Source organism: Callorhinus ursinus, unplaced genomic scaffold, assembly GCF_003265705.2.
Source record: "Callorhinus ursinus isolate GAN/ISIS: 27379988/994484 unplaced genomic scaffold, GSC_fseal_2.0 scaffold65, whole genome shotgun sequence".
In the NCBI taxonomy this organism is placed as follows: Eukaryota; Metazoa; Chordata; class Mammalia; order Carnivora; family Otariidae; genus Callorhinus; species Callorhinus ursinus.
Window position 1 is genome coordinate 7794169 of NW_027397127.1, and position 26597 is coordinate 7820765.

General features: G+C 36.2%; 2 protein-coding genes and 1 pseudogene across 3 annotated transcripts in view; 1 reads left to right on the forward strand and 2 right to left on the reverse strand.

Moving 5' to 3' along the window:
- The window catches only part of RADX (RPA1 related single stranded DNA binding protein, X-linked), an 88743-nt gene extending 82216 nt beyond the window's left edge, over positions 1-6527 (reverse strand). For both annotated transcript variants that reach the window (XM_025853677.2, XM_025853676.2), the window contains exon 1: positions 5768-6527. In XM_025853677.2, coding sequence (XP_025709462.1) covers positions 5768-6410 — 643 coding nt within the window. In that variant the 5' untranslated portion in view covers positions 6411-6527. The remainder of the gene's footprint in view (positions 1-5767) is intronic.
- A 16298-nt stretch (positions 6528-22825) lies between these two features.
- Positions 22826-23322, reverse strand: LOC112810226 (small ubiquitin-related modifier 2-like; annotated as a pseudogene).
- Positions 23323-24701: 1379 nt separating this feature from the next.
- The window catches only part of LOC141371290 (uncharacterized), a 78513-nt gene continuing 76617 nt past the window's right edge, over positions 24702-26597 (forward strand). Inside the window, exon 1 of the mRNA XM_073885775.1 lies at positions 24702-24881. Within this exon, the coding sequence (XP_073741876.1) occupies positions 24702-24881 (180 nt within the window). The remainder of the gene's footprint in view (positions 24882-26597) is intronic.

A 26597-nucleotide genomic window follows, 5' to 3' on the forward strand; every position in this document is an offset into this window, starting at 1 on the left:
GAATCCCTTGAAAAGGCCTTGGGGACATCTCTAGAAGTCCTTGAACCATACAATGAAAACCACTGCAAAAGAATAAATCTAAGGAATGCAAAAAGGAATAAAGAGCTGAAAATAATGTATTAGAAAAACATAGAACTGTTAAATACAATTCCTGGAAAAATTAATGAAAAGGTAGACCTCTGACAAGTGCAACCATGAAGACAGAAAACAAAAATATGTTTGAAATGTGATCAACTATAAACCTAGAGAAAAATATGATTATATGTGATTATATATTACTAAACTTGAAAATATCAGTGAAATTAATAATCTAGGAAAATATGAATTATCAATATTGCCTTAAGCAGAAGAAAACTGGAATAGGTCAATAACCATGGAAGAAAGTGAAAAAGTTCACAAATAATGACCTCTAAAAATGGCACCAGGTTCTAACAATTAATTTTATAAACATAGATAAATCCTGAAAAATTATGACAAAAATAGTACACAGGAAAAAAAACAACCCATAAATCCGAATCATTTATGATGGTAAATATCCTCAATCAAATACTTTCAAACCCATATAGCAAAATGCCAAATTGCATCATGACTAAGTAGAGTCCTAAACACCTTGTATTGTTCAAGAGGAAGATATTATAAATTGTGAATAATTCTGGAGATTGACACAAAAATCAAAGTTTAAATAATTTTGTTGAAACATTAAGGGTAACCTCTAGGAGAATACAAATTAATGTATAACTTCTAAAGCACTAGAAGAAAAAGAAATTTAAATCTTGCAAAAGTAAAAAAAAAATAATAATAAAGCATGCCGTATAGTAAACATAAAGTAGTTCTGCGAGAACAGGTACAAAAACATCATTAATGACTTTAAATTTAATTCGATTAAATCCATCTCTTAAAAGAAAAAGAATTGGTTTGGGTCAAAAACCCAAAATCTTAGCTATGTATTTCTTTAAAAAGACAAATGTAAAACAAAATAGAAATAAAGGGATGGACAAAGATACATACACTAGGTCAGTTCTCAAGATGTGGCCTTTGCACCACCAACATCATTAGTACCAGTGAACTTCTTAGAAATGCAAATTCTAGGGCCCTACCACAGACCTACTGCATCAGAAACTGGTGGTGGGGCCCAGAAATCTGCATTTTAAAACCACTTTTGAAGTGATATGGATGTCCATTCATGTTTGAGAACCACTGCCCAAAATGCCAACTAAAAGACAGCAGCAGTAGTAAATAGTACTATCAAGACAAAATAGAATTCAAGGCACAAAATGACAAAAAAAATTCCATACTGATAAAAGGTTAAAAATCCACCAACAAGATATTACTATGTTATAAAACTTTATACATTATACATTTAAATAAAAAACTTTTAGAAATACAAAGAGAAATGAACAAAACCACTGTCATAAAGAGAAGCCAATATTCCTCTCAGAGAAATGGGCAAATAAAATCGATTTAAAATAAGAACTGGAATACTTTAATTAAAATTTAAAAAACTTGTTATAGGGGCACCCGGGAGGCTCAGTTGGTTAAGTGGCTGCCTTTGGCTCAGGTCATGATCCTGGGGTCCTGGGATCGAGCTCCGCATCTGGGCTCCCTGCTCTGTAGGGAGTCCGTTTCTCCCTCTCCCTCTGCCCCTTCCCATCTGCCCCCCGCCCCCCACTTATGCTTTCTCTCTCAACATAAATAAAATCTTTAAAATAATTTAAAAACTTGTTATAATAGACTTCATATATAATAAGTAAGCTTTTTCTAAAATTTTGAGGGTTAAAGAGGAACTCAAATTTAAAATCAGAAAATATGAGAAATGGGTAAAAATAAAATCTCTATACTTCAAAACCTAGTGTATGCAGCCAAAGCAGTATCCATGGGAAATTTTGGAATTTTAAACGCTTTTGGAAGAAAGAAACAAGGAAATAAGTGAACCAAGCATTCAACTTAAGAAGGTAGTACAAAAAAATATGAACAAAGGAAATACAAGAAATTAAAGATAGTGTTAATAAAGTAGAAAACATCTCCCCAATATAGACTTAATTAGTAAAGCTAAAAGTGTTTTTTTTTAAATACTAATAAAAGAGACAAGCCTCTGGCAAGGCTGACCATAAAAAAGGGTAAACACATAAATACTAGGAGTGTAAAAGAGGATGAAACAAGACTAAAACATTTTAAAAATATAAACTAAAATTTTAAAAAATAGAGACTACTGCATACAACTTTGAGATCTAGGTGAAATGAGATTTCCTAGTAAAATACCAACTCTCATAAATGGACTCAAGAAGAAGTGTTATTGATTTCATTACTTTTTCTATGAGAAACTGAAAAGGAGTCATTCACTCAACCCCCAATCCTGGACCACGGCCCCAGGTTCAAATAGTTTTAGGGGTAAATTCTACCAAACCTTCAGTGAACAAATGATTTCTGTAAGCACAGAAAAACAGGCAAGTTTCCCAACTCATTCTACTCGCTAATATTAATTAACCTGATATCACAATATTGGGCTGAAATAGTAACCCCCTAAAAAAGTAAAATCTATGGAACAAATTCACTTTAAATATACAGATGTAAATATAACAACCATGACCAAGTAGAGATATAAAAGTGACTCAACATTACAAAATCCATTAATGTAATTTATTTTATGCATTCCTTTATTCAACAAACACTTATTGAATGCCTACTACATGGTAGACACTGTTCTGGGTATAGGAGAAATGCCTCACAGCAGTGAAAAAAAACAGACTCCTTGCCCTCATGGATCTTATAAATCAGTGGGAGGAAAAAGAAAACAACAGAAATAATAATTTCAGAGTGTTATCAATCCTATGAAGGGCATTTCCATGGTGATGCAATAACAATAAATGGGGAGGGAATACATATTTAAACAACCCTTTTCTAACATGTTTTATATATTCGAGTTGAAACCTGAAGATGGGAAGGAACTTTCCAGAAAGAGGAAAAAAGCAGGAGCAACATACTAGAGGAAGGAAAGAGCAAGGAGGTTTGAGATCAAAAAGAAGGCCCGTATTCTGGAAACAAAATGGTGGAGGAGAAGGGTTAGAGAGGTGAGTAAGGGGATTGGGGTAGGGCGGGGGTCTGTAAACTACAGCTCTTGAGCTAAATCTGGCTTGCTGCCAGGTTTTGTAAATAAAAAGTTCTACTATAAAACAGCCAAACCCATTAATTTACATATTGCCTATGGCTGCTTTTGCTATACTCTGGCCAAGTTGAATAGCTGTGACTGGAGACTATACAACCGACAAAGGCAAAAAGATTTACCATCTGGCCATTTAAAGAAAGTTTGCCCACACCACAGGGCCTTGCGCACCCTGATAGGAGGTCTGGAGTGTTGTCTAAGTGCAAAGGGGAGCCACTGGAGAGATTTAGACAGGGGATTGGCATGATCTAACTTCCATTTTGAAAAGCTGTCTTTTAGATCACAGTATTGGTTACCTTTGGAGTAGGATATTGACCAGGAGAGGGCATTAGGGAGACTTTTGAGATGCTTAAAATGTTCTGTACCTTGATCTGGGGGTGGGGGTGGGGATGGTTTCAAGTTTTATTTTTAATCTGTATTTTTAAGACTTTAACACTTTGTACATATCATGCCTTAATAGAAAAGTTTTAAAAAAGCACAAAAATGCACCATAAACAATGTTAAGAGAAAGGGGACAGAGTGTGAGAATGTCATTTGCAATATATAGCAAATAATACCCATTAGCAAAGAAATCAGAAAAGTCAAGAGATATAATTTAAAATTAGTACGATATGGGGAAATGGGCATTCATACATATGTTAGTGGGAATGTAAATTAGTAAAACCTTTTCAGAAGATGATGTGTCAATATCCATCAAATTAAAAAATTTAAATATTCTTTAACCCAGCAATTTCACTTCTAGGAATCTATCCATTTAACAGAAATACTTGAACATAAAGAACAAGTATGTGTATATCCTAATGATGTTCAGTGCTGGATCTAAACCTGAAAAACCAGTAACTGCCTAAAATTGATAATTACCCATTCACATGGGCATGATTATATAAATTATGGTATACCCATACTGTGGAAGTGTATATGTGCAGATGTACATTAAAGATGCTTGAGATAAGTGTAAACAACAAATCATGCCACGCCACAGAATTTTTTTTTTCAACGATACACACCAAACTGCTGAATCTTTGGAGTTTTGAGAGGAAAGTTGAAGGCATAGGAGGAGGAGGTAAAGGGGTCTCTCACTCCACCCCAACATTTTATTATTGAAAATTTTAAACATACAGCAAACTTGAAAGAACACCAATATATACCCACTTCTAGATTTTGTCATCAAAATTTTACTATACCTGGGTCTTACCTTTTTAATACAATATACTTTCTTATGTTTACACAAATAAAGTGCTTTTAATATTATCTTGCCCATAGGTGTTCAGTAAGTGTTTGCTTTTCAGTCTACTGCTCTTTTTCTTGCTAGCCAACAATATACTTTTAAATATAGTTTGGATTTTTTAGCACATGGACATTGCCTTTTGTAATAAAAATATGTGTTCAATAATGGATATCACTTTCATAGTCAGAAAAATGAAATATATTTCTACAAATTATTATTCCCCTCTTAATTCTTCTAGACACCAATTTTTCATTTATGTTTTCAATCTGAAATATAAAAATGATCAACACTTAAAAGTAGTAATGCAGTGCCGCCTTATTCCATGCTTGAGATAAAAATCATTCCATTATTTCATCCCTGAAATGACTATCTTGCTTTTAAAGCTTAAGTTATTTAAGTCATCCTTGTCCACACATTTCTATAATATCTTTTTTCCCTTATAACTGGATATTACTTTAACTGCATATTTTTGATCCCGTTGTCTTTTCACTTTCAAGCCTGTTGCTGATACACGTCACAGCAAGACTATATATGAGCTAATATGACTGCAATGTAAAAAGAAAAAAACTGAAAAGCCGTAAATGTGGAAAATTATCTTTCTTCCTTGAGTACTTTCGCTTTTATTTTATTTTTCTTTTTGCGTTTTATTTGGTCCCCATTCCATATACGTACATGCCTATAGTACTATCATTCCCCTTCCACTTCTGATTAAATATGTTTTACAGCAGTTGCTGATGACGAACAGGCATTTTCAGGCTAACTTCCTACTTCTGGTACAGAAGAATTAAACTTCTCAGGTCAGTATTGTCCGTGATACGCAACAAGAAACATAAAAATGAAAATTCCAAGCCTGTCCCCAAAAATCACACATTCAAAAAAGCAGTATTTACATACCTGCTACACTCAAAGACATAAAAATGGCGTTTCATTAATGCAAATTATTAAGGAATAAATCACGGAACATCCTTTTTTGAATGAAGGTTACAACACGCAAAACCACAAATATTTACGACTTTTATGCCGAATTCAAATCTATACACTCGCCAACCAACATAGAAAAGTACTATTTCCACAAGTGAATGGGAATGAAACATAAGATAATTCCACCGTAGGCAAACGCACACCCAAGTAGGTATGCCAGATTAAATCTGAGATGTATTCAGACACTTCCTGAACGGCCACTTGAATAATCAAAGCAAGACACGGGCTGTGCAAATTTCATTAAGGGAGCGCCAATTCGACATCCAGGAGCATTTGTTTATTCCCACTCGCGGCTTGAAATGAACAATACCAATGCACCCTCCTTTCCTTTCCCATTAACGCAAGCTCCCGAAAACTATTTTTTTTTAACCCCTCCATCATTCCCTCCCATTACTTACTGTTAAAATTGTGTTCCTCGGGTTGCTTGTTGGTTAACCAAATATCTCCATATGGATCTTCGTTATTCCACAGGGCCAGGTAATGACTCTTCCCGCCTCTTAGAGGCCTCTCTGGTACCTCCTCGTGCGCACTATTTCTGAATGGAGTTTCTAGAGAAATAGCCTCCAGGGTCTCCCCACAGTGGACGTTATCTATGCACAGGATCCCCTGGCCTAATCTTTTCTCGTTGTAAAGACAGGAGACTCTGGAAATTTTCATTTCTATGCCAACTTTAAGAATATTTTTATATACGAGAAAGTTCAGGCTGGGGTCCAGGTAGCACTTCTCCTGGTACACCCCGTCCGAGATCGTCACATCATAACAGTAAAGGGGCGGTTTGGGTATCGTGTCGCGTGGCTCATCCTCTAACAGGTACCTCTGGACGGCCAGCACAGCGACAGGCACCACCTCCGACGGGGTGACCCACTGCAGAGGTGAATCCGTTATCTGCTCAAGAACCTTTTGGATCCAGGACCTGCGCCCATGGGCACCGGCCCTTCGGATCACCCCTCCCGGGACCCCAGCCCGATTTCTCTCAGGATTCGGAAAATCTAGCCCGGCATGTGAGGGGCCGGCCTGAGGCTGACCTAACTCACCAGACATTGTGGGGTAACTGCGTAGTGTCTTCACTCCTCAAAGCTAAGCTGCCCGGTCCAAAGCTGAGGACTAAGAAACCGCGCGCTTGGGCGACGATCGCTAGCTACTCTGCTCCCGCTGACTGATAAGGCTCCGCCCCCGAAGCGAGGCTGCAAAGACGTTCCGCGTGCCGGCGTCAGCTCTCTCGCCCCACCCCTCTCTCGGCCCGCTTCCAGCTCGCGGGCACTGTTACTAGGCAGTTACACGCGCGGTTACGTAGCAGATCCTCCCACCTGGTGCTAGCCGGGTCGCCAGGGGAGGAGGAGGGGGAGGGACAGCGTTGGTCGCCATGGTTCCCAAAACGTCGCAAGAGGGAGGGGGAGGAGCACTGGTGGCTCTTCTAGAAAGGAGAGTGCTGAGAGGCAATGGAAAAGAGGAAGTGGCTGGAAGCGGGGTATGAGTAGTCCTAGCTCAGGAGTTGGGGGGTTGGGGCCTTGGGCCAGCTACAGAAAGTAAATTAGAGTTCATTAATATACATTAATGCCATACCACAGGTCTCCTATAGTATGAACAAAACCGGATAATGTATGCAAAGCCTTCAGGAAAGTCCCTAGCCCAAAAAGTCCTCCATAAACGTTAGTTGCTATTGCTATGAGCATTAGCATAATTGTCTGTAGTGACTCCCTGAGTGCAGGGTTGGTGAATTAGTGATTAAGTGCAAATGAAAACAGAAAATTATAGAACTGGCTTAGTAGAGAGCTGCCTTTAGGTTAGAATTCTTAAAATGTACTTATGGTTTATACAATACCTGGCTTAACAGACAGCTAAGATATAGAATGTCAGAAACTGCTTTTCTAAACTACAAGGAATGTATGCGGAATGACTATAAAGTGAAAAAGCTGATAAGAATAGTCCAATTAAAAATAGGCCATTTGTTATATGTACCCAGGTGTGCTGGTATACGGGCATACTTCTGAGATACTTCAGGTTTGGTTCTAGACCACTGCAATAAAGTGAATATGGCCATAAAGCGAGTCAAATGAATTTTTGGGTTTCCCAATGCATAGAAAGTTATGTTTATACTACACTGTAGTCTATTAAAGTGTGCAATAGCATCATGGCTAAAAAGAACATTGAAGGTACCTTAATTTAAGAATATTGCTAAAAATGGTAACTGTAATCTGGGCTTTCAGCAAGTCCTAATCATTTTGCTGGTTGCCTCAGTGTTGATGGCTGCTGACTGATCAGGTTAATGGATGCTGAAGGTTGGGGTGGCTATGGCCACTTCTTAAAATAAAACAAGGATGAAGTTTGTTCCATTGATTAACTCTTCCTTTCATGAATGATTTCTCGGTAGCATGAGATGCTGTTTGCTAGCATTTTACCCACAGTGGGAACGTCTTTCAAAATTGGAGTCAATCCTGTCAAACCATGCCTCTGCTTTATCAACTAAGTTTATGTAATATCCTAAATTCTTTGTTCTCATTTCAACAGTCTTCACAGCATCTTCACCAGGCATAGAGTCCATCTCAAGAAACCACTTTTGCTCATCCATAAGAAGCAACTCCCCATCTCTGAAAGATTTATCATGAGATTGCAGCAATCCTATCACATCTTCAGGCTCTACTTCTAATTCTAGTTCTCTTGCTATTTCCGCCACATCTGAAGTTACTTTCTCCTCTGAAGTCTTGAACCTTCAAATTTGTAAAAAACGGAATACTTGTGAAGTGCAGTAAAGTGAAGCGCCATAAAATGAGAGAATGTAGTAATTGTCCTAAGAATACTTTTCAAAGATGGTTATAGGTTTGTTTTGATTATACTAATCGTCTTTTGCTCTCTATTTCATCGTTGTTTATTAACTATTTATGAAGTCCCTACTATGAGGCAGGCACTGTTCTAGGCCATTGGGAATCACAGTAGTTAGGCTCCTTTAGTCAAGCTGCTTCTCATTTGCTTGGGCTGAAAAACACTGACATTATTAATATTTAACAAATTCATTCATTCCACACATATTTCTTGAGTATCTGCTCAGGGCCAGGTACAGTCTTGCTATGGAGACCAAAAAACATAATAAGGGAAAAGGGAGTGGAGGGGGCAGGAGTTAATATTTTATATCAAGGAGTATGATGATTTGGAAAGGGCTCTATATTAAAAGACTGAACAGAGTGGAGACTTACAAGAAGTGATGGAGGGCGCCTGGGTGGCTCAGTTGGTTAAGCGACTGCCTTCGGCTCAGGTCATGATCCCGGAGTCCCGGGATCGAGTCCCACATCGGGCTCCCTGCTCGGCAGGGAGTCTGCTCCTCCCTCTGACCCTCTTCCCTCTTGTGCTCTCTATCTCTCATTCTCTCTCTCTCAAATAAATAAATAAAATCTTTAAAAAAAAAAAAAGAAGTGATGGAGTGGGTATATGGATACTTGGGAAAGGACTTTTGAATCTGAGGGAACAGCAAAAGCAGATTCCATGAGATAAAAGAATGCTTGGTAGTTTAAAGGAAATGCAAAAGCCATTGGCTGGAGAGGAAGGGTGAGGGGGAGAGTGGTAGGAGATAAAGTCAGAGAGGTAGCAGGGCTCTGCAGGCTTTCCTCTGCTTTGAGCAGGAGGTTGAGCCCCACTTCCTTCATGAAGACTCCCATAACCAGTTCATTCTAGAATGATCTCTCTCTCTCATCAGTATCACCTTGTATGTATCACTCATTTAGCATTTATCATCGAATATCTTGTAATTAAAAACAAAACTTCTAATGTATGAAGTTTGTCCCTCTAACTCAGGGTTTCTCAACTTGGACACTCTTGACATTTTGGGACACAAAATTATTTGTAGTGGGGATGTCTTGTACACTGGAGGATGTTTAGCATCATTCCTGACCTCTACCAACCAGATGTCTGTAGGACTAATCCCGCCCCCACCCAAGTCATGACAACCAAAAATATCTCCAGATGTGGACAAATGTGCCCTGAGGGACAATATTGCCCCTCCTTAGGAACCACTAATTTAACTAGACTGTTAGCTTTTTAAGAGCAAAAACCTATTTATTCCTTTTTTTGTTTGTTTTGCATAGTTCTTTCTTTACTGCCATGTAGAAAAGGCACTCAAATATTTTAAATAAATGAAACATGTAATTCCCACTGCCTCTCCATCAAAGGGAATATATATAAGCGTGCCTCTCTATAAACAGATACAATAAACACAAATCCGAACTTACAAAACACAAAATAATTAAGCTCCCTTAGTGTTGGTACTTGGTTGTATTTGCTGCTTATTCTCCAGTGCAAAAATAAGTATGTAGCATATAGTAGGTGCTCAATAGTAATTGTTAAATGAATAAATGAAGTTTTGGATTTTTATTGGATTTACTGCGAGAGACATTAAATAGCAACTATCTCTATTATTTTTCCAAAAAGAACTGGTTTGAAATCTTTCAAATCTGCTCCATCAGGACCCCCTAAAATATATACTCGGTAAAGTTTATGCATAATAATATTGTAGCGTCATATTCTAAGTCCTTCCAGCTAATTCATAAAGATGAATACTGGCAGTGGTGCTCAGTAGTTAATTACTGGAATCAGGAAAAAATAGAACCCATGTTTTGTTTTTTTGTTTTTTGTTTTTTTACAATACTACACACAATAAAGATGTACAGTGACGTATGTGCACACATTTGGAGTCTCGTATTGTTCTACTGACAATCTGCTGATAGTGCCTGTCCCTAAGAATTAAGGTGTCTACTTGGGTAGTTATCCTGCCTCTGTATAAATGTTCCCCGATGTGGCATTGTAAGCGTCTGTTTTAGCGTACTTACACAATAGAGTCAGTAAATGACTTTTAGGGCCAATAATAGGTATCATTTAGGTTATTGATTGTTTTCCTCCCCTCAGATCTGGGTGATCTGTTGTAGTCACCCCCCAAGTGTAAAATAGTAAGAGCAGACAAGATAATATTTTATTTTATTAAATGGCGATATTCTAAGATATTTGAAACACTTTAAATATATCATGAAATTAATTTTGGTAGTCACTAAATTTGGTGTGCAGATAACAGCCACATTAATTTTCCTCATCTTTAAAACTGGACTAATGAAAGTAGGCACAGTTGTGGAAAAAATAAGTAAGTTCATATGGATAAAGTGCTTAAAACAGTGTCTGGCACATACTATCGTTTCAATGGATGCTAGTGATTGTTAATATTATTCCAAAAAGAAGATAATGGAATAACATAAAATCATAAAGTACTAGAACTGTAGGAGCCATTAGATAGCCACTAGTTTGGTGTTCTTCAAACTGCACTGCGAGGCATTAATGAGGGCATTGAAGTCAATTTATTGGACCATAACCAGCAATTAAAAATATGAAAAAGAATAGAACAGAAAATGTCAGAGTGCATCACATAAAATCAGGGTAAGGATTGTTTCATAAAATATTTGTTTCAGATTTGTTGGGGTGTGTGTGTGTGTGTGTGTGTACTACGTTGTGATGTAAAATGTTTTTCTTACTATAGATTCTGGCCAGAAAAGCTTAAAAACAGCTGCTATAGTTTAACCCCCTTTTACTACACATCAAAAAATTGAGGCCCAGAAAAGGGAACTCGCATGACCAAGACCACCCAGTGATGAGTGACAGAGAATCAGAACTACCAATTACCCAGCCACTATCCTTTCCGTGACATAAAGCTGGACAGATCCTGAATTATCCCCCAAATATATCAATTTTCTATTTGAAAAACCTTGTTTTATTATAATTTCGGTTATTTTTATTTGAATAATCTTGCTTAATCTTCTCATTCATTTCACTATCTTTTCATTTGTTTGAATCTGGGAGGCAAGTCAACATCATTTCCCCGCCTGAGGCATCGGGCATTGGAGGTACACTCGTAGGTTTATCTCACTTGTAAGATTACGACAGCGTGGGTAGAGATGTGGGGGAGGAAGAAAAAGAAGTGGCATGACTAGTTGGTGTTAAAGGGATGTGGAGAGTTCGGATGCTATCTCAAAGAGTATTTAGGTAAGCTCTCTAAACATCACCACGGTAACAAAAGAGGGCCTGAGGGTGGCTGCCTGGCAACCAGAGCACTGCAACCTCCGGCTCAGTGCTGCCCTTTTCCAACATCTTTCATTTTTAAGGCTGCTCTTGATGGTTTTATTAACTACATATCCTCCGTGTACAAGGATGAATCTGCATAGTTTACAATACCCCTAGCTCACTGGAATTGGCAATGTTCCTATGTTACCTTTCTATCTGATATCGAATCTGTTTTGATTTATTTGTTGGCTATATATCTAGAAACAAAGGTGTCTAACACAAGCTCACCATAACAGTGGTTTTAGGCTAAGCTCACGATAACAGTGGTTTTAGGCTCCTTTTGCCCCTCAGGAACCCAGTTACAGGATCATATTTGTCCCCATGCCTTTGTTTATCCTAAGTACATATTAGATGCACAATAAATAGTTAATTGATGTTCTTCCCCCTTCCCTTCTGCCCATTCCAATCCTACTGGTTGTTTTATTTTATTTTATTTTATAGATCTCAGTGTGTTAGCTTTTCTTCTGAATCTCAGTATTATATATACATAAGAGACTTGGAGTTTGAAATAGGATTTGATCTGTTTTAATGTATTAGGTCTTTGTTTCCCTGCTTGACAAAGGGAGACTGCCAGTAAACTCCCAGGATTCTACAGATTAATTTATTCCTGCTTATCCTTATTTGTGGTATTTAGCATGCGTCAGTGTTTACATTTCTCCTCTGAAGAATTTGTTTGTTGAAATGTGGCTAAAATTTGATGACATTTTGGAATTTGGATTTTTATTGGATTTACTGCGAGAGACATTGCCTTACCTGAAATGGACCTGGACCAGAAAGTTGGTTCTCAATAGGCTATTTACCTAAAGATGCCCATGTTAATTTATTTTAAAAACAACAGCGTTATTGAAATATAATTCACGGAACATACAATTCACCCATTTAAAGTGGAAAATTCCATTGTTTTTAGTATACTCAAAGAGCCATCACCATAATCTAACTTTAGAACATTTTATCATCCCATAAAGAAACCCTATACATATTAGCAGCCATTCCCAATTCCCACTTCCTGCCCCAGCCACTGCAAACATTAATCTACTTTCTGTCACTATGAATTTGCCTATTCTAGACATTTCATATAAAGGGAAACATAACATTGTGTCTGGCTTCTTTCACTTAGCATAACGGTTTCAAGTTTCATCCATGTTGTAGCATACTTCATTATTTGTTTTTGCTGAATATTATTTCATTTTATAGCTATACTACGTTATGTTCATTCATTTCTCAGCTGATGGACATTTGAATTGCTTCTACTTTTTGCTATTGTAAGTAAGGCTATTATGAATATTAGTGTGTGAGATTTTGTGGGGACATATGTTTTCAGATTTCCTGTATAAATACCTAGGACTGAAATTGTTGGCTCATACGGCAACTCTGTTTTTAACTTTTTGAGGAACTGCCAAACTGTATTCCAAAGTGTTGTGCCATTTTACATTCCCACCAGCAATATACAAGAGTTTCAGTTCTTCCACATCCTTGCCAACATTTGTTATTTTCCGTCTTGGTTTATTGTAGCCATCCTACTGGGTGTGAAATGGTATTTCATTGTGGTTTTCATTTGCATTTCTGTAATGACTAATAATTTTGAGCATCTTTTAATGTGCTTATTATTGACCATTTTTATATATTCTTTGGAGGAATCTTGATTCAGATCCTTTGCTTATTTTTAAATTGAGTTATTTATCTTTATTATTAGTCATAAGAAGTCTTTATGTATTTCATGTATTCTGGATACAAGCCGCTTACCAGATATGTGATTTGCAGAAATTTTCTCCGATTGTGTGGGTTGTCTTTTCACTTTCTTGATGGAGTCCTTCAAAGAATAAAATTTTTTAATTCATATATATATTTTTTTCTTGCTTGTGCATTTGGTGTCATATCTAAGAAACCATTGCCTAATCCAAGATCACAAAGATTTACTCTTATGTTTTTTAACTAAAAGTTTCATAGGTTTTTGTGGTTATATTTAGGTCTATGTTCCATACTGAGTTAATTTTTTTTTATGTGAGGTGAGGTAGGTGTCCAACTTCATGTTGGGCCTATGGATCTAGGTGTTCCATCACCATTTGTTGAAAAGACTTCTTTCCACATTGAGTTGTCTTGCTACTCTTGTCAAAAAAAAAATCAGTCAACCACAATTTTAAGGTTTCTTTCTGGACTCTCAGTGCTATTCCACTGCTTTATAGATCTGTTCTTTTTTTAAAAGATTTTATTCATTTATTTGTCAGAGAGAGAGAGAGCATAAGCAGAGGGAGCGGCAGACAGAGGGAGAAGCAGGCTCCCTACTGAGCAAGGAGCCCGATGCAGGACTTGATCCCAGGACCCTGAGATCATGAACCAAACCGAAGGCAGACGCTTAACCGACTGAGCCACCCAGGCATCCCTATAGATCAATTCTTATGCCAGTGCCCCACAGTCTTGATAGCTGTGTCTTTGTAGTAAGTTTTGAAATTGGAAAGTGTGAGTGCTCCAACTTTGTTCCTCTTTTCTAAGATTATTTTAACTATTCTGGGTCCCTTACATTTACATAGGAATTTTAGGATTAGCTTATCAAATCCTGCAAAAATGGCAGCTGATATTTTGAATTGCAGACATTAGTCCATTTACATTTTCCCATCTTGATTGAGATATAATTGACATATAGCATTGTTTAAGTTTAAGATGTACAATGTGGTGACTTGATATATATATATATTGTGAACTGATTATAATAAGGTTGTTTAACACAAACTTCATCTCATATAATTATAATTTTTTGTTGATGTTGTTATGCTGAGAACGCTTAAGATTTACTCTCTTAGCAACTTTCAAGTATTCATTACAGTATTATTAACTATAATCATCATACTGCACATTAGATCTTCAGTACTTATTCATCTTATAACTGGAAGTTTGTAGCTTTTGACCAACATCTCCTCATATATCCTACACCACAGCCCACAGCCCTGGAAACCACCAATCTACTCTGCTTCTATGATTTTGGCTTTTGTAGATTCCACATATAAGGGAGATTATACAGTATTTGTCTTTCTCTAACTTGTTTCACTTAGCATAATGCTCTTAAGGTTTAGCTATGTCATCACAAATGGCAATATTTCCTTATTTTTTGTGGCTGAAACATATAATACTATAATATTACACACACACACACACACACACACACACATATACATACATACGCAAAGAAGTGTGATCAACATTCTGCATGAAATTTCCTCTTGAGGCATTACCTGACTTTTAATCTGTGCCTGTTCAGGGTGAGAGGCAAAGAAACCAAGCATAAAGTAGCTGCTAAAATTTGACAAAGCTAAACAGTCATAATATCACAGAATGTTAAGAAGGCAAAAATGGGAATTCAGGAGTCTCCAAAGTACCCTAGTAAACAACCTAGGTTTTTAGTTGAGCCCCAGGAAGGGTTGCACCATGTGAGTAAGGTTAAACTGGCAATAGACCAGCCTCAAATGCATTAAGATGATCTACTCCCACTATGTCTGTTGTTTAGAAAAAAACATTTTATCTTCTTCTGAGGAAGATATCATTCAGAACCACTACAATTTTCTATGCACAAAGTCTAGCATTCAATAAAGAAATTACCAGATATGCTAGGAAACAGGACCAAATGACAAAAAAAAATCAAGAAAACAAACAACAGAAACAAAAACATAGGTGATTAAAAAGTTGGAGTAAACAGAATGAATGGCCTTTAAAATAACTATGAATAATATGTTCAATAAATAAAGTAAATAACAGATAATTTTACCAGAGATACAAAAATTATAAAGTCAAGTGAAAAATCAATAATTAATCAAATAACTGAAATTAAGAATTCAATGGATAAATTTCACCAAGATTAAACAGAAGTGAGGATTACTAGACAGGACACTAATAGGTCTAGTATCCAGACTAAAGCTCAGAGAGAAAAACATTGAATAATATAGAAAAAAGAATGAGATGGAGAGAGCATGGTGGAAAGATCTAACATATATGTACCTGGAATCTGAGAATAAGAGAAAAAGAGGGCAAGAACAGTATTTGAAGAAATATTTGTCAAGGATTTTTTTTACAACTGAAGAAAGTTCTCAAGCTACATGTTCTAGATGCTGTATGAATCTAAAGCAGCATAATTACTGTGGCAGGCATACTAATTCATTCCCCAAAATGTCCATATCCTAATCCTTAGAACTGTGTATATATTATGTTACATGGTAGAAAGGAATTAAAGTTGTAGATGAAATCAGTGTTGTTAATCAACTGAATTTAAGATAAGAAGGGTGTCCTGGATGCAGGTGGGCCCTTAAAAACGGAAGAAGAAGGCAGCAGTTGAAGATGTGAAATGAGGACTTGAACAATCATTGTTGGCTTTAAAGACAGAGGAGGGGATCATAAGCCAAGGAATGCAGGTGGTCTCTAAAATTTGGAAATGGCCCTCAGCTTATAGCCTGCAATAATACTGGGCCCTCAGTCCTGTAAGCACAAGGAATTGAATTCTGTGAACAGCTTAAATGAGTAAAAAAATTGATTTTTTTTTCTAGAGCCTCCAGAATGAAACTCATCCCTGCTGACAACTGTATGTTAGCCATTGAGGCACATACTGGACTTCTGACCTATAGAACTATAAGACAAAAAATTTGTGTTGTTTTAAGTCACTACACTTATAATAATTTTTATGGCAACAATAGAAAACTAATATAGTGAGGAAGAAACCCAGGCATAGGTACATCAAAGTAAAACTGATGGATACCAGAAACAAAGAGAACAATTTTAAAGTAACTAGAGAACAAAGACACATTATCTTTGCAGGAGCAATAATCTTGACAACTAAATTTTCAAAAGAAATAATGAAAGAAGAAAATGACCTGACATCTCCAAACTGCTAAGCAAAATATGTTCCGACCAGGCAAAAATTCTTTCAAAATGAAGGTGAATCAAAAAGGTTTAAGAGAAACACAAAATCTGAGAGAATTTATAACTATCAGACAAGCACTACGAGAAATACTAAAGGGAGTTATTTAGGCAAAAGGAAAATGATCCCAAATGGAAACAAGGTCATTTAAGAAGGAATGAAGAACACCAAAAGAGTTAATATAGGTAAGTCTACATAAATATTGTCTATTCAAAAGAACAACAATGGTATATTTTGGAGTTTTAAAATATATGTACAATTAAAATACATGATAATAGCACAAAAGGTGAGAAGGTATAAATGGAGTTGAAGTGTTATAAGGTTCTTACCTTGTCTGGAAAGTGGTAAAAGCACTATCTTAAGGTAGATTTTTTTTATTAGTTGTACATTATTTTTATTTTTTTAATTTTATTATTATGTTATGTTAGTCACTATACACTACATCATTAGTTTTTGATGCAGTGTTCCATGATTCATTGTTTGTGTATAACACTCAGTGCTCCATGCAATATGTGCCCTCCTTAATACCCATCACCGGGCTAACCCATCCCACCACCCCCCTCCCCTCTAGAACCCTCAGTTTGTTTCTCAGAGTCCATAGTCTCTCATGGTTCATCTCCCCCTCCGATTTCCCCACCTTCATTTTTCCCTTCCTACTATCTTTTTTTTTTAACATATAATGTATTATTTGTTTCAAAGGTACAGGTCTGTGATTCATCAGTCTTACACAATTCACAGTGCTCACCATAGCACATACCCCCCCTAATGTCCATCACCAGCCACCCTATCCCTCCCACCCCCCACCACTCTAGCAACCCTCAGGTTGTTTCCCGAGATTAAGAGTCTTTAAGGTAGATTTTAATAAGCCAAGAAGGATGTTGTAATTGTGAGAACTTAACTATTAGTAAAAAAAAAAAGGTATCACAGAGAAGCAACAAGTGTTAAAAATGAAATAATAAATAACTTGGTTAATCTAAAAGAAATCAGTAAAGGAAAAAAATAGAATAAAGAAAACAGGGCAAACAGAAAACAAGTAGTAAAATGGTAGATTAAACCCACATTTCCCAGTAATCACATTAAATATAAATGGAGTAAGCACTCCAATTGAAAAACAAGATTGTCAGACTGGATTTAAAAATAATTACAACTAGGGCGCCTGGGTGGCTCAGTTGGTTAAGCGACTGCCTTCGGCTCAGGTCATGATCCTGGAGTCCCGGGATCGAGTCCCGCATCGGGCTCCCTGCTCAGCGGGGAGTCTGCTTCTCCCTCTGACCCTCTTCCCTCTCGTGCTCTCTATCTCTCATTCTCTCTCTCTCAAATAAATACATAAAATCTTTAAAAAAATAAAAATAATTACAACTATGTGTGACTTATAAGAGACATACCTTAAATAAGATAGAAAGTTTGAAAGTAAGTGTTGAAAAAGAATAACATGCAAACATGAACCAAAATAAGGCAGCTAAATTTAAACTACTATAAGACAAATTAGACTTTAAGGCAAAAAGCATTATGAGAGAGAGATACTAGGATATATCTCAATGATTAAAGGATCAATTCAACAAGTTAGAGAAAACCTTAAGTAGTATGCACAAAATAAAACAGCTCCAAAATGTATTAAGTGAAAGCTGACAGAACTCCAAACATAAATAGATAAATCTACAAACATGTGTGGAGATTTTGAATAAGCAGACAAAATAAAAGGTATGGGTATAGAAGCATGAACAAGACTATCAAATATGTCCTAATATATTTAAAACATTGTATGAAACAAATGTTGAACACATTCTTTTCAAATTGTTCCTAGACTATTTATCAAAACTGACCATATGCTGAGCCACAAAGCAATTCTCAACAAGTTTCAAGTGGCTGAAATCAGAGTATATTCTCTGATCACAGTGGAATTAAGGTAGAAATCAATAACAAAAAGACTAGAAACCTCCAAATATTGAGAAATTAAGCAATATGTTTCTAAATAACCTAATATCAAAGAAAGATTCAAAATGGAAATTATAGAGGTGCCTGGGTGGCTCAGTCATTTAAGTGTCGAACTCTTGATTTTAGCTCAGGTCATGATCTCAGGTCATGAGATGGAGCTCCACATGGGGCTCTGTGCTGGGTATGGAGCCTGCTTAAGATTTTCTCTCTCCCACTATGGACTCTGAGAAACAAACTGAGGGTTCTAGAGGGGAGGGGGTGGGGGATGGGTTAGCCTCATGATGGGTATTAAAGAGGTCACGTATTGAATGGAGCACTGGGTGTTATATGCTAACAATGAATCATGGAACACTACATCAAAAACTAATGATGTAATGTATGGTGATTAACACAACATAATAAAATAAAAAAAAAGATTTTATCTCTCCTCCCTCTGCCCCTCCCTCCCTCACACATGAGATGAGCTCTCTCTCACTTTCTAAAAAATAAAATAAAATAAAATAAAGCAAAATATAAATTATAAAGTATTTTGAACTGAATTATAATAAAACTATGACATTACAACTTATCTAATGCATCTAAAGCAGTTCTTAGAGAGAGAGCTTTAAAGCCTTATATGTATATATTAGAAAGGATGAAAGGCTAAAAATCAATGATGTAACCATCCACCTTAATAAGATTAAAAGATAGCAAATTAAACTCCAAGAAAGGAGGAGGAAGATGATAAGAGCAGAAATCAAAAAAATAGAAAACAGACAATGGAGAGGATTAACAAAGCCAAAAGTTGGTTCTTTGAAAAGACCAATTAAATTGATAAGTCTGTAGCAATATTACAAGAAAAACAGAGAAAATATAAATTACAAGTATCAGTCATGAAAAAGGGACATCAGTACAGAATCTATAGATATTGAAAGATGAGAAGATATTATGAATAATAAATTTGATAATTTGCATAAAATGCACAAATTATGTAAAAACCACAACTTACCAAAACTGGTTTCAAGAAGATATATAAAATCCAAATAGTCTTATACGTATTAAACAAATTGGTTCCACAATTAAATATATTCCTACAAAGAATGGATGGATTCACAGTGGATTCTCACTAATATTTCAGGGAATAAATAACATGAATGTTACTTGAACTCCTCCAGAAATTGAAAAAAGGAGTGAATGACACACTTCCTTATGTGTTTTATGAGGCCATTATAATCTTGATGCTAAAACCTATCAAGGACATTATAAGAAAGGCATATCATCGACCAAATCTCTTGTGACTGTAGATGCAAAACTCCTACATAAAATATTAGCAATATAAATCCAGGGGTTATGAGGATAGTACATCATAACCAAGTTGGATTTATTCCAAGGATGAAAGAATGGTCTATCACTTAAAAGGCAGTGTGGTGATGAGCACTGGGTGTTATACGCAACTAATGAATTGTTGAACACTACATCGAAGACTAATGATGTACTATATGGTGGCTAATTGAACATAATAAAAATAAATAAATAAAAGGCAATAATGTAATTCATCACATTAACAGAAAAGAATATATGATCATCACAGCAGAGGCAGAAAAAAGGTCTGATAAAATTCAACACTTATTCATGTGAAAAAATCTTGGAAAACTAGGAATTGAAGGAAAATTTCTTAATCTGATATAGGGTATTAAAACATACCCAACACAAGGCATATTAATAGTAAACTATTGAAAGCTTTCCCTCTAAGATCAGAAATGAGACCTGGTTGTCTGTATTACCATTTCTAATCAAACTTGAACTGGATATTTTAAGAAAATAAATTAAGAAAGAGAAATGGAACTTACAAAGATTGGAAAGGAAGAAATAAGTGTTTCATTATTTATAGATGACATGGTTGTAAATTTGGAAATTCTAAAAGTATTTACAAAAAACTTATTAGAATCAATCAATAAATTTAGCAAGTTTGCCTGATATAAGATCACTGTATGTATTGGTTAGTGTTCTCTAGAGAAACAGAACTAATAGGATATATATAGGAAGGGATTTATTATAAGGAATTGCTTTACACAATTAGGGAGGTTGTGAAGTTCCACAGTCGGCCATCTGCAGGCTGGAGATCCAGGAAAGCCAGTGGTGTAATTCAGTCAGTCTGAAGGCCTGACAATGAAGATCCAGGCCAGCAGAAGATTGATATCCCAGCTCAAGCAATCAGGCAGGAAGGGCTAGATTCTTCCTCTGCCTTTTTGTTGTATCCAGGCCCTCAACAGACTGGATGATGCCAACCCACACCAGGGAGGGCAAATTACTTCATGGGTCCACCTAGTCAAATGCTAATTTCATCCAGAAACACCCTCACAGACACACCGACACACTGAGAAATAATGTTCAGCCAAATATCTAAGCACCCTGTGATCCAGTCAACTTGACAGAAAAAATTAACCATCACAGTATACAAAAATGATTTATATTTCTATGTTAGTGACAAGCAGAAAATAAAATGAAAAATACCAGTGGTATTAGTTTCAAAAATTATCAAATATTTAGGATTAAAATTAACAAAAGATGTACAATACCTTTACAAAGAAAACTACAAAAACATTGAGAGAAATTAACTAAGACCTAAATAAAAAGAGAATTGTATATTTTTTACCATTATTATTATGTTCAACTAGCCAACATATAGTACATCATTAGTTTTTGATGTAGTGTTCAACGATTCATTAGTTGTGTATAACACCCAGTACTCATCACAACATGTGCCCTCCTTAATACCCATCACTCAGCTACCCCATCCCCCCACTTCTGTAACCCTCAGTTTGTTTCCTGGAGTCCAGAGTTATTCATGGTTTGTCTCCATCTCTGATTTCTTCCCATTCAGTTTTCCCTCCCTTCCCCTATGGTCCTCTGCGCTTATGTTCCACATATGAGTGAAAGCATATGATAATTGTCTTTCTCTGCTTGACTTCTTTCACTTAGCATAATCCCCTCCAGTTATATCCATGTTGATGCAAATGGAAGACTCTATATTTTAAAGATGCTAATTTTCCCTAACTTGATCTCTGATTCAAAATAATAATGCCAGTAAACTTTTTAAAATGAAAATTGACAAATGAATTCTAAATTTTACATAGAATTACAAATGGCAATAACAGTATTAAAAATCTTGTAGAAAAAACAAAGTTTGAAAATTTACAGAAATCAAATTATTTTACAAAGCTATAATAATTTAACCGGTGTACTATTGTTTCAAATATAGAAAATTTGAACAATGGTATAATAGAGTCTGAAAAGAGATCTACATGTATACTGTCATTTAATTTATGATAAAAAAAATCCATCACAAGGCAGTAGGGGAGAAAATGGTCCTTTTGGTAAGTGGCTCTGGACCAACTGGGTTACCAAATAAATCCAAATGATCCTTTTTATCTATTTCAAACTATATACAAAATTTAATTCCAAATGGACCATAGATTAAAAGTGAGAGGTGAAACAAATAAAAGTTATTGAAGATAATATAAGGTAATGTCTTAGTGACCTTAATATAGTCAAGCATTCCTTAAAAAGGACACAAAAAGCATTTACCCGAAACAAAAAAATAAATTCTACTTTATTAAAATTAAGACATTATTCAGAGAGTGAAAGGCAGGTCACAGAATGGGAGAAACTATTTTCAATACTTATATCTGAGAAAGGACTTATATTCAGAATTATACAGAACTACAAATCAATAAGGATAAGGGTAACCCAATTATTATTTTTTATCATTTTAAACAAGAAGTTATTTAAACAAGATGCCTTCCCTTCAAGGAAAACTACCTAGGATTCATTTTTTTTATCCCTACTTAAGGACAGATTGCCCTATATGTAAGAGCTACATACAAAAAGTTATAAAATTGTCCTTGGTTTTACAATGGTAAATGAAAAACTTTAAAATTCTCCAATTGAACAAGGTATGCATGGATTTTTATGTTCTTTTTTTGTTAAACAGCGAGAACAAAACAGCTTACTGGAAATAAAGATAAGAGCTGAATGAGCATGCTACTAATGGAGAAAGGGCATTTTCACAGAACCAGTATTTTTCCCCATCCCATCTCCATTTGATGTCGATCAAAACATACCACTGGCCACTTAGTTAAAAAAAATGCAATATGCTTGTGCATATACACAGTTACTTTATGTACAATAAAGCAATAGGGGAGGGGAACATGAAAGAATGGAGAAAACTATACTATAGTACTATGGCAGGGTGCAGTGGAACCAAATTGCGGTTTTCTTTTTTTAGAGAGGGAGAGAGAAGGAGATGGGGAGGGGGAGTGGCACAGGGAGGAGGAGAGAAAGAATCTTAAGCAGGCTCTGCATCCAGTGTGGAGCTGGATTACAGGAATCTATCTCACCACCCTGAGATAATGACCTGAGCCGAAATCAAGGGTCAGATGCTTAATTGAATGAGCCACCCAGGTGCCCCCCAAATTGTGGTTTTCTAATTGAGAATGTCTTCTTGGTTTCGAGGAACAGTTCTGGAGTAAAGTAGCAGGTTCCCTTTTTAGTAGACACCTCCTGTCTGCTGCTGGAACACACCAATTGTATCTTCAGCCTCCATTTCCAACTGTGTGGGTATGTCTGTTTCATTGATTGGCTGTCCATCAAATAGGAATCTGATCTGCCTCATTGATAAACCCTATCATTCACAGCAGGTTTTCATTAGTTTACTAAGTGGTGTATGCCTCTTTTTTTTTAAGATTTTATTTATTTATTTGACAGATACACAGTGAGAGAGGTAACACAAGCAGGGTGAGTGGGAGAGGGAGAAGCAGGCTTCCTGCTGAGCAGGGAGCCCGATGTGGGGCTCGATCCCAGGACCCTGGGATCATGACCTGAGCTGAAGGTAGACGCTGAACGCCTGAGCCACCCAGGTGCCCCAGTGGTGTATGCCTCTTAATCTTAAACTGTTACCACAGAACCATCCTGTCCCTCTACCTTCCAATTAATATGGTCATTGTTCTCAGTCTTGACTCCTTCCTTGGTCTTTTCATCAGCCATGTGAGTACCAGAATCTCCTTAGCTGCTGCTTCACAAAAGAGGTACCAGGTCCACACCCAGTGAGCGCACAAGCAGCACCAGGAGTGACAGAAGAAGGAGGCAACCTAATTATTTTTAGTGACAAATCTTGAACAGCTGCGTCAAAAATACAATATCCAAATGGCCAATAAGACAATAAATAGACACTCAATTTTGTTAGCTATCAAGTAAATCCAAATTAAAATCACAATCAGATAATACTCTACATCCATTGAGGAATGCTAAAATTAAAAAAATAGACATGTCAGCAAGGATGTGGGAACTAATACATTGCTGGTAGGAATATAAATTGATAAAATTCCTTTGGAAAACTGATGGGTTATACATATCAGAGCTTACCATATTACCCAGTAATTCTAGTCAGGTATATAAGCACAACAGAAATGCCTATATATGTGAACCAAAATAAAAGTATGAGAATGTTCATAGCAACGTTATTTGTAATAGTCCAAAATAGTAAATAACCCAAATGCTTATTAACAACAAACTAATGATGTTATATATTCATCCAAAAAAATTGTAGCAGCAGTAGAAAGGAATGAAGTACTATCACAAACAACATGAATACATTTCAAATATGATATTGAACAAAGGAAGTTAGATGCAAAAGAATATGCATGTATGATTCCATTTATATAAAGTTCAAAAATAAGCAAAACTCATTTATGGTTATAGAAGTCAAAATAGTGGTTTACATTGTGGAGCTGATGACTGAGAGAGACATGGAGGAGTGCAGGTGATGTTTTATATCTTCATCTAGGTGTTGGTTCCATGAGTGTGTTCATTTTGTAAGCAAAAATATCAAGCTGTACATTGATACTTTATTTATGTTGTATTTCATTAAAAGTATTTACAAAAGATGTGACAACATCCAGAGCTGGAAAGGATGTATGGAAATAGGTACTTTTGTACATTTTTATTTAATTTGATTGCTATATCCCTTTTGAACACTGAAAGTTATATTTATGGAAATTTCAAATATGCCTGTCATTGACCAAGCAATTCCACTTCTGGAAATCTATCTATAGTAGTCAATATCGTTGTTTGCCTAATATTTCTGATTCTCACTCTAGGTGTGTTGTTGGATTGTTCTCAACGTCCTTGGATTTAGGCATTGCCATAAACTGACTTGGGCCAATGAAATTTGAGTGGAAGTGACATTTCCACAAACAAAATTAAAACGACCAATGGTTATGTAAAAACCAAATAGCCCTCCCCTCCCCCCCCAAAAGAAATCCCCAACCTCATTAACAGTTAACTAAATCCAAATATAAATAATAAAGAGATTTCATTTTTCACCTATTTGGATATGCAAATTAGAAAAAGAAAGACCTAGCCCAATGTCGCAATGGGGCAAGGGACTGAACACTGTTGGCCTCATGCCCCAGGTCACACAGCTGGGAAGTGGGGAAGCTCAAATCCGAACCCATATCTATCTGTATTCACAGCAGGTGGGCCTGCTCTTCCTATCACTCATTATTCATTCCTGGTCTACCATCTTTGTGGTAGAATCTTTGAAGGTAACCCTAACCATGCTATGAATTGTGTCATGAGCTACATTTCAAGTCACTAATTCTCACTGTCCCTCCAAATCTGTTTGAAAAGTAGAAATTATGAATGTGTTGAAGTCATAACTGCAGCTTGCCTTGCTAGTCGGGAAAAAATCAGACTGTGAACCACCGTTCAACTAAAGCACTATGTCTATAATGCAGTCTTCTTGGATTTAGGGACAGTTTCTCTACCATAAGTGAAAAAACATGGAGAGGGGTCTGCAACATGATGAGGTTAGTTTTTATGGGGTCAGCTTTTAGCGTCATTTTTTCCAAAAAAGGAATCATTTAACCATGCTATTTTTGAATTTGCTTCTTTCATATAATTTAATATCACTCCATATCACTTCAAGGAGTTCAACTTCAATCATTTTATCAGGCTACTTAAGTATTCCATTGTATGTATGTTTATATGTATAAAGGTAAATAATTCATACAGTATCATAACCAGTAAGAAAAATAAAATTTAATATCTTCTCTCTCTCTTCCTCTTGCTCTCTCTTTCTCCCCTCCCCTCCATGATCTCTCTTCTCTCCTTAGAGAGCATAGAAATACTGATAAGTAGCAGCTGCTGACCAGAGCTAGTCATCTACATAGGTAGATGACAAGGAAGACACCCCTAGGGCAGTCAGGCAACTGGAGATGAAAGATGTACAGGCTGCACTGCTCAGCCATGGAAAATTCCATTCTTAACTAAAGACAAGGAAGTATATGTGTTCATGTGTGAAGAGATGTGGTGTGCCTAACAAAATGGGATGTAGCAATTTCAGTTCCTTTTATTCTGATTATAATACTGTGATCTGAAGAGAGAGATGTTAAGAGAAATACACTCCAAGCAGTCGGACAGCTCTTGATATTAAGTACATATGCAGCACTCTACTAACCAAACTAGCCCCATGGAAAATTCCATCCTTCCATCCTCACCTAAGGATAAGGCTGCCTGTGTGTGTGTATGTGTGTGTGTGTGTGTGTGCACGTGTGTGTAACAAAATGTAATAGGCCATTTCAGCTTTATAAATGTTAGTTTTTACAAATGTTCATTGAAACATCTTAAAAAGATGATGAAAATTATAAAGAATGAAATATATGTAATCAGTAATCTTATCTTCCAGAAACATTTGGTGTTTATATTTAGGTCTATAAACTTCTGCATTATTATTCTATTGCTGTGGCTTAAATTGTATTCCCCCAAAAGACATGTTGAAGTCCTAACCCCTGTTACCTGTGAATGTGACTATATGTGGAAATAGGGCCTTAGCAGATATAATCAAGTTAAGATGAGATCATACTGGATTAGGATCCTAATTGAATATGACTGGGGTCCTTGTAAGGAGAGACAAAAAGAGATATAGAGAGAGAAAGAGAGAAATGCCATGGAAAGACACAGACATTGAGGGGAGAAGGCCAGGTGAAGATAGAGGCAGAGATTGGAATGATGCATTTACAAGCAAAGGAATCCAATAGTTGCCAGTAACTACCAGATGCTAGAAGAGGCAATTTCTTCCCTATAGCGTTCAGAGAGAGCATGGACCTGCTGACATCTTGATTTTGGATTTCCAGCCTTCATAACTGTGAATAAATTTCTTGTGTTTAAAAGCCACCTAGTTTATATTTTGTTATGGCAGCCCTAGGAACTAATATACTGTTTATGCATTTTTTTATTAAGTTCAATTAACCAACATATAC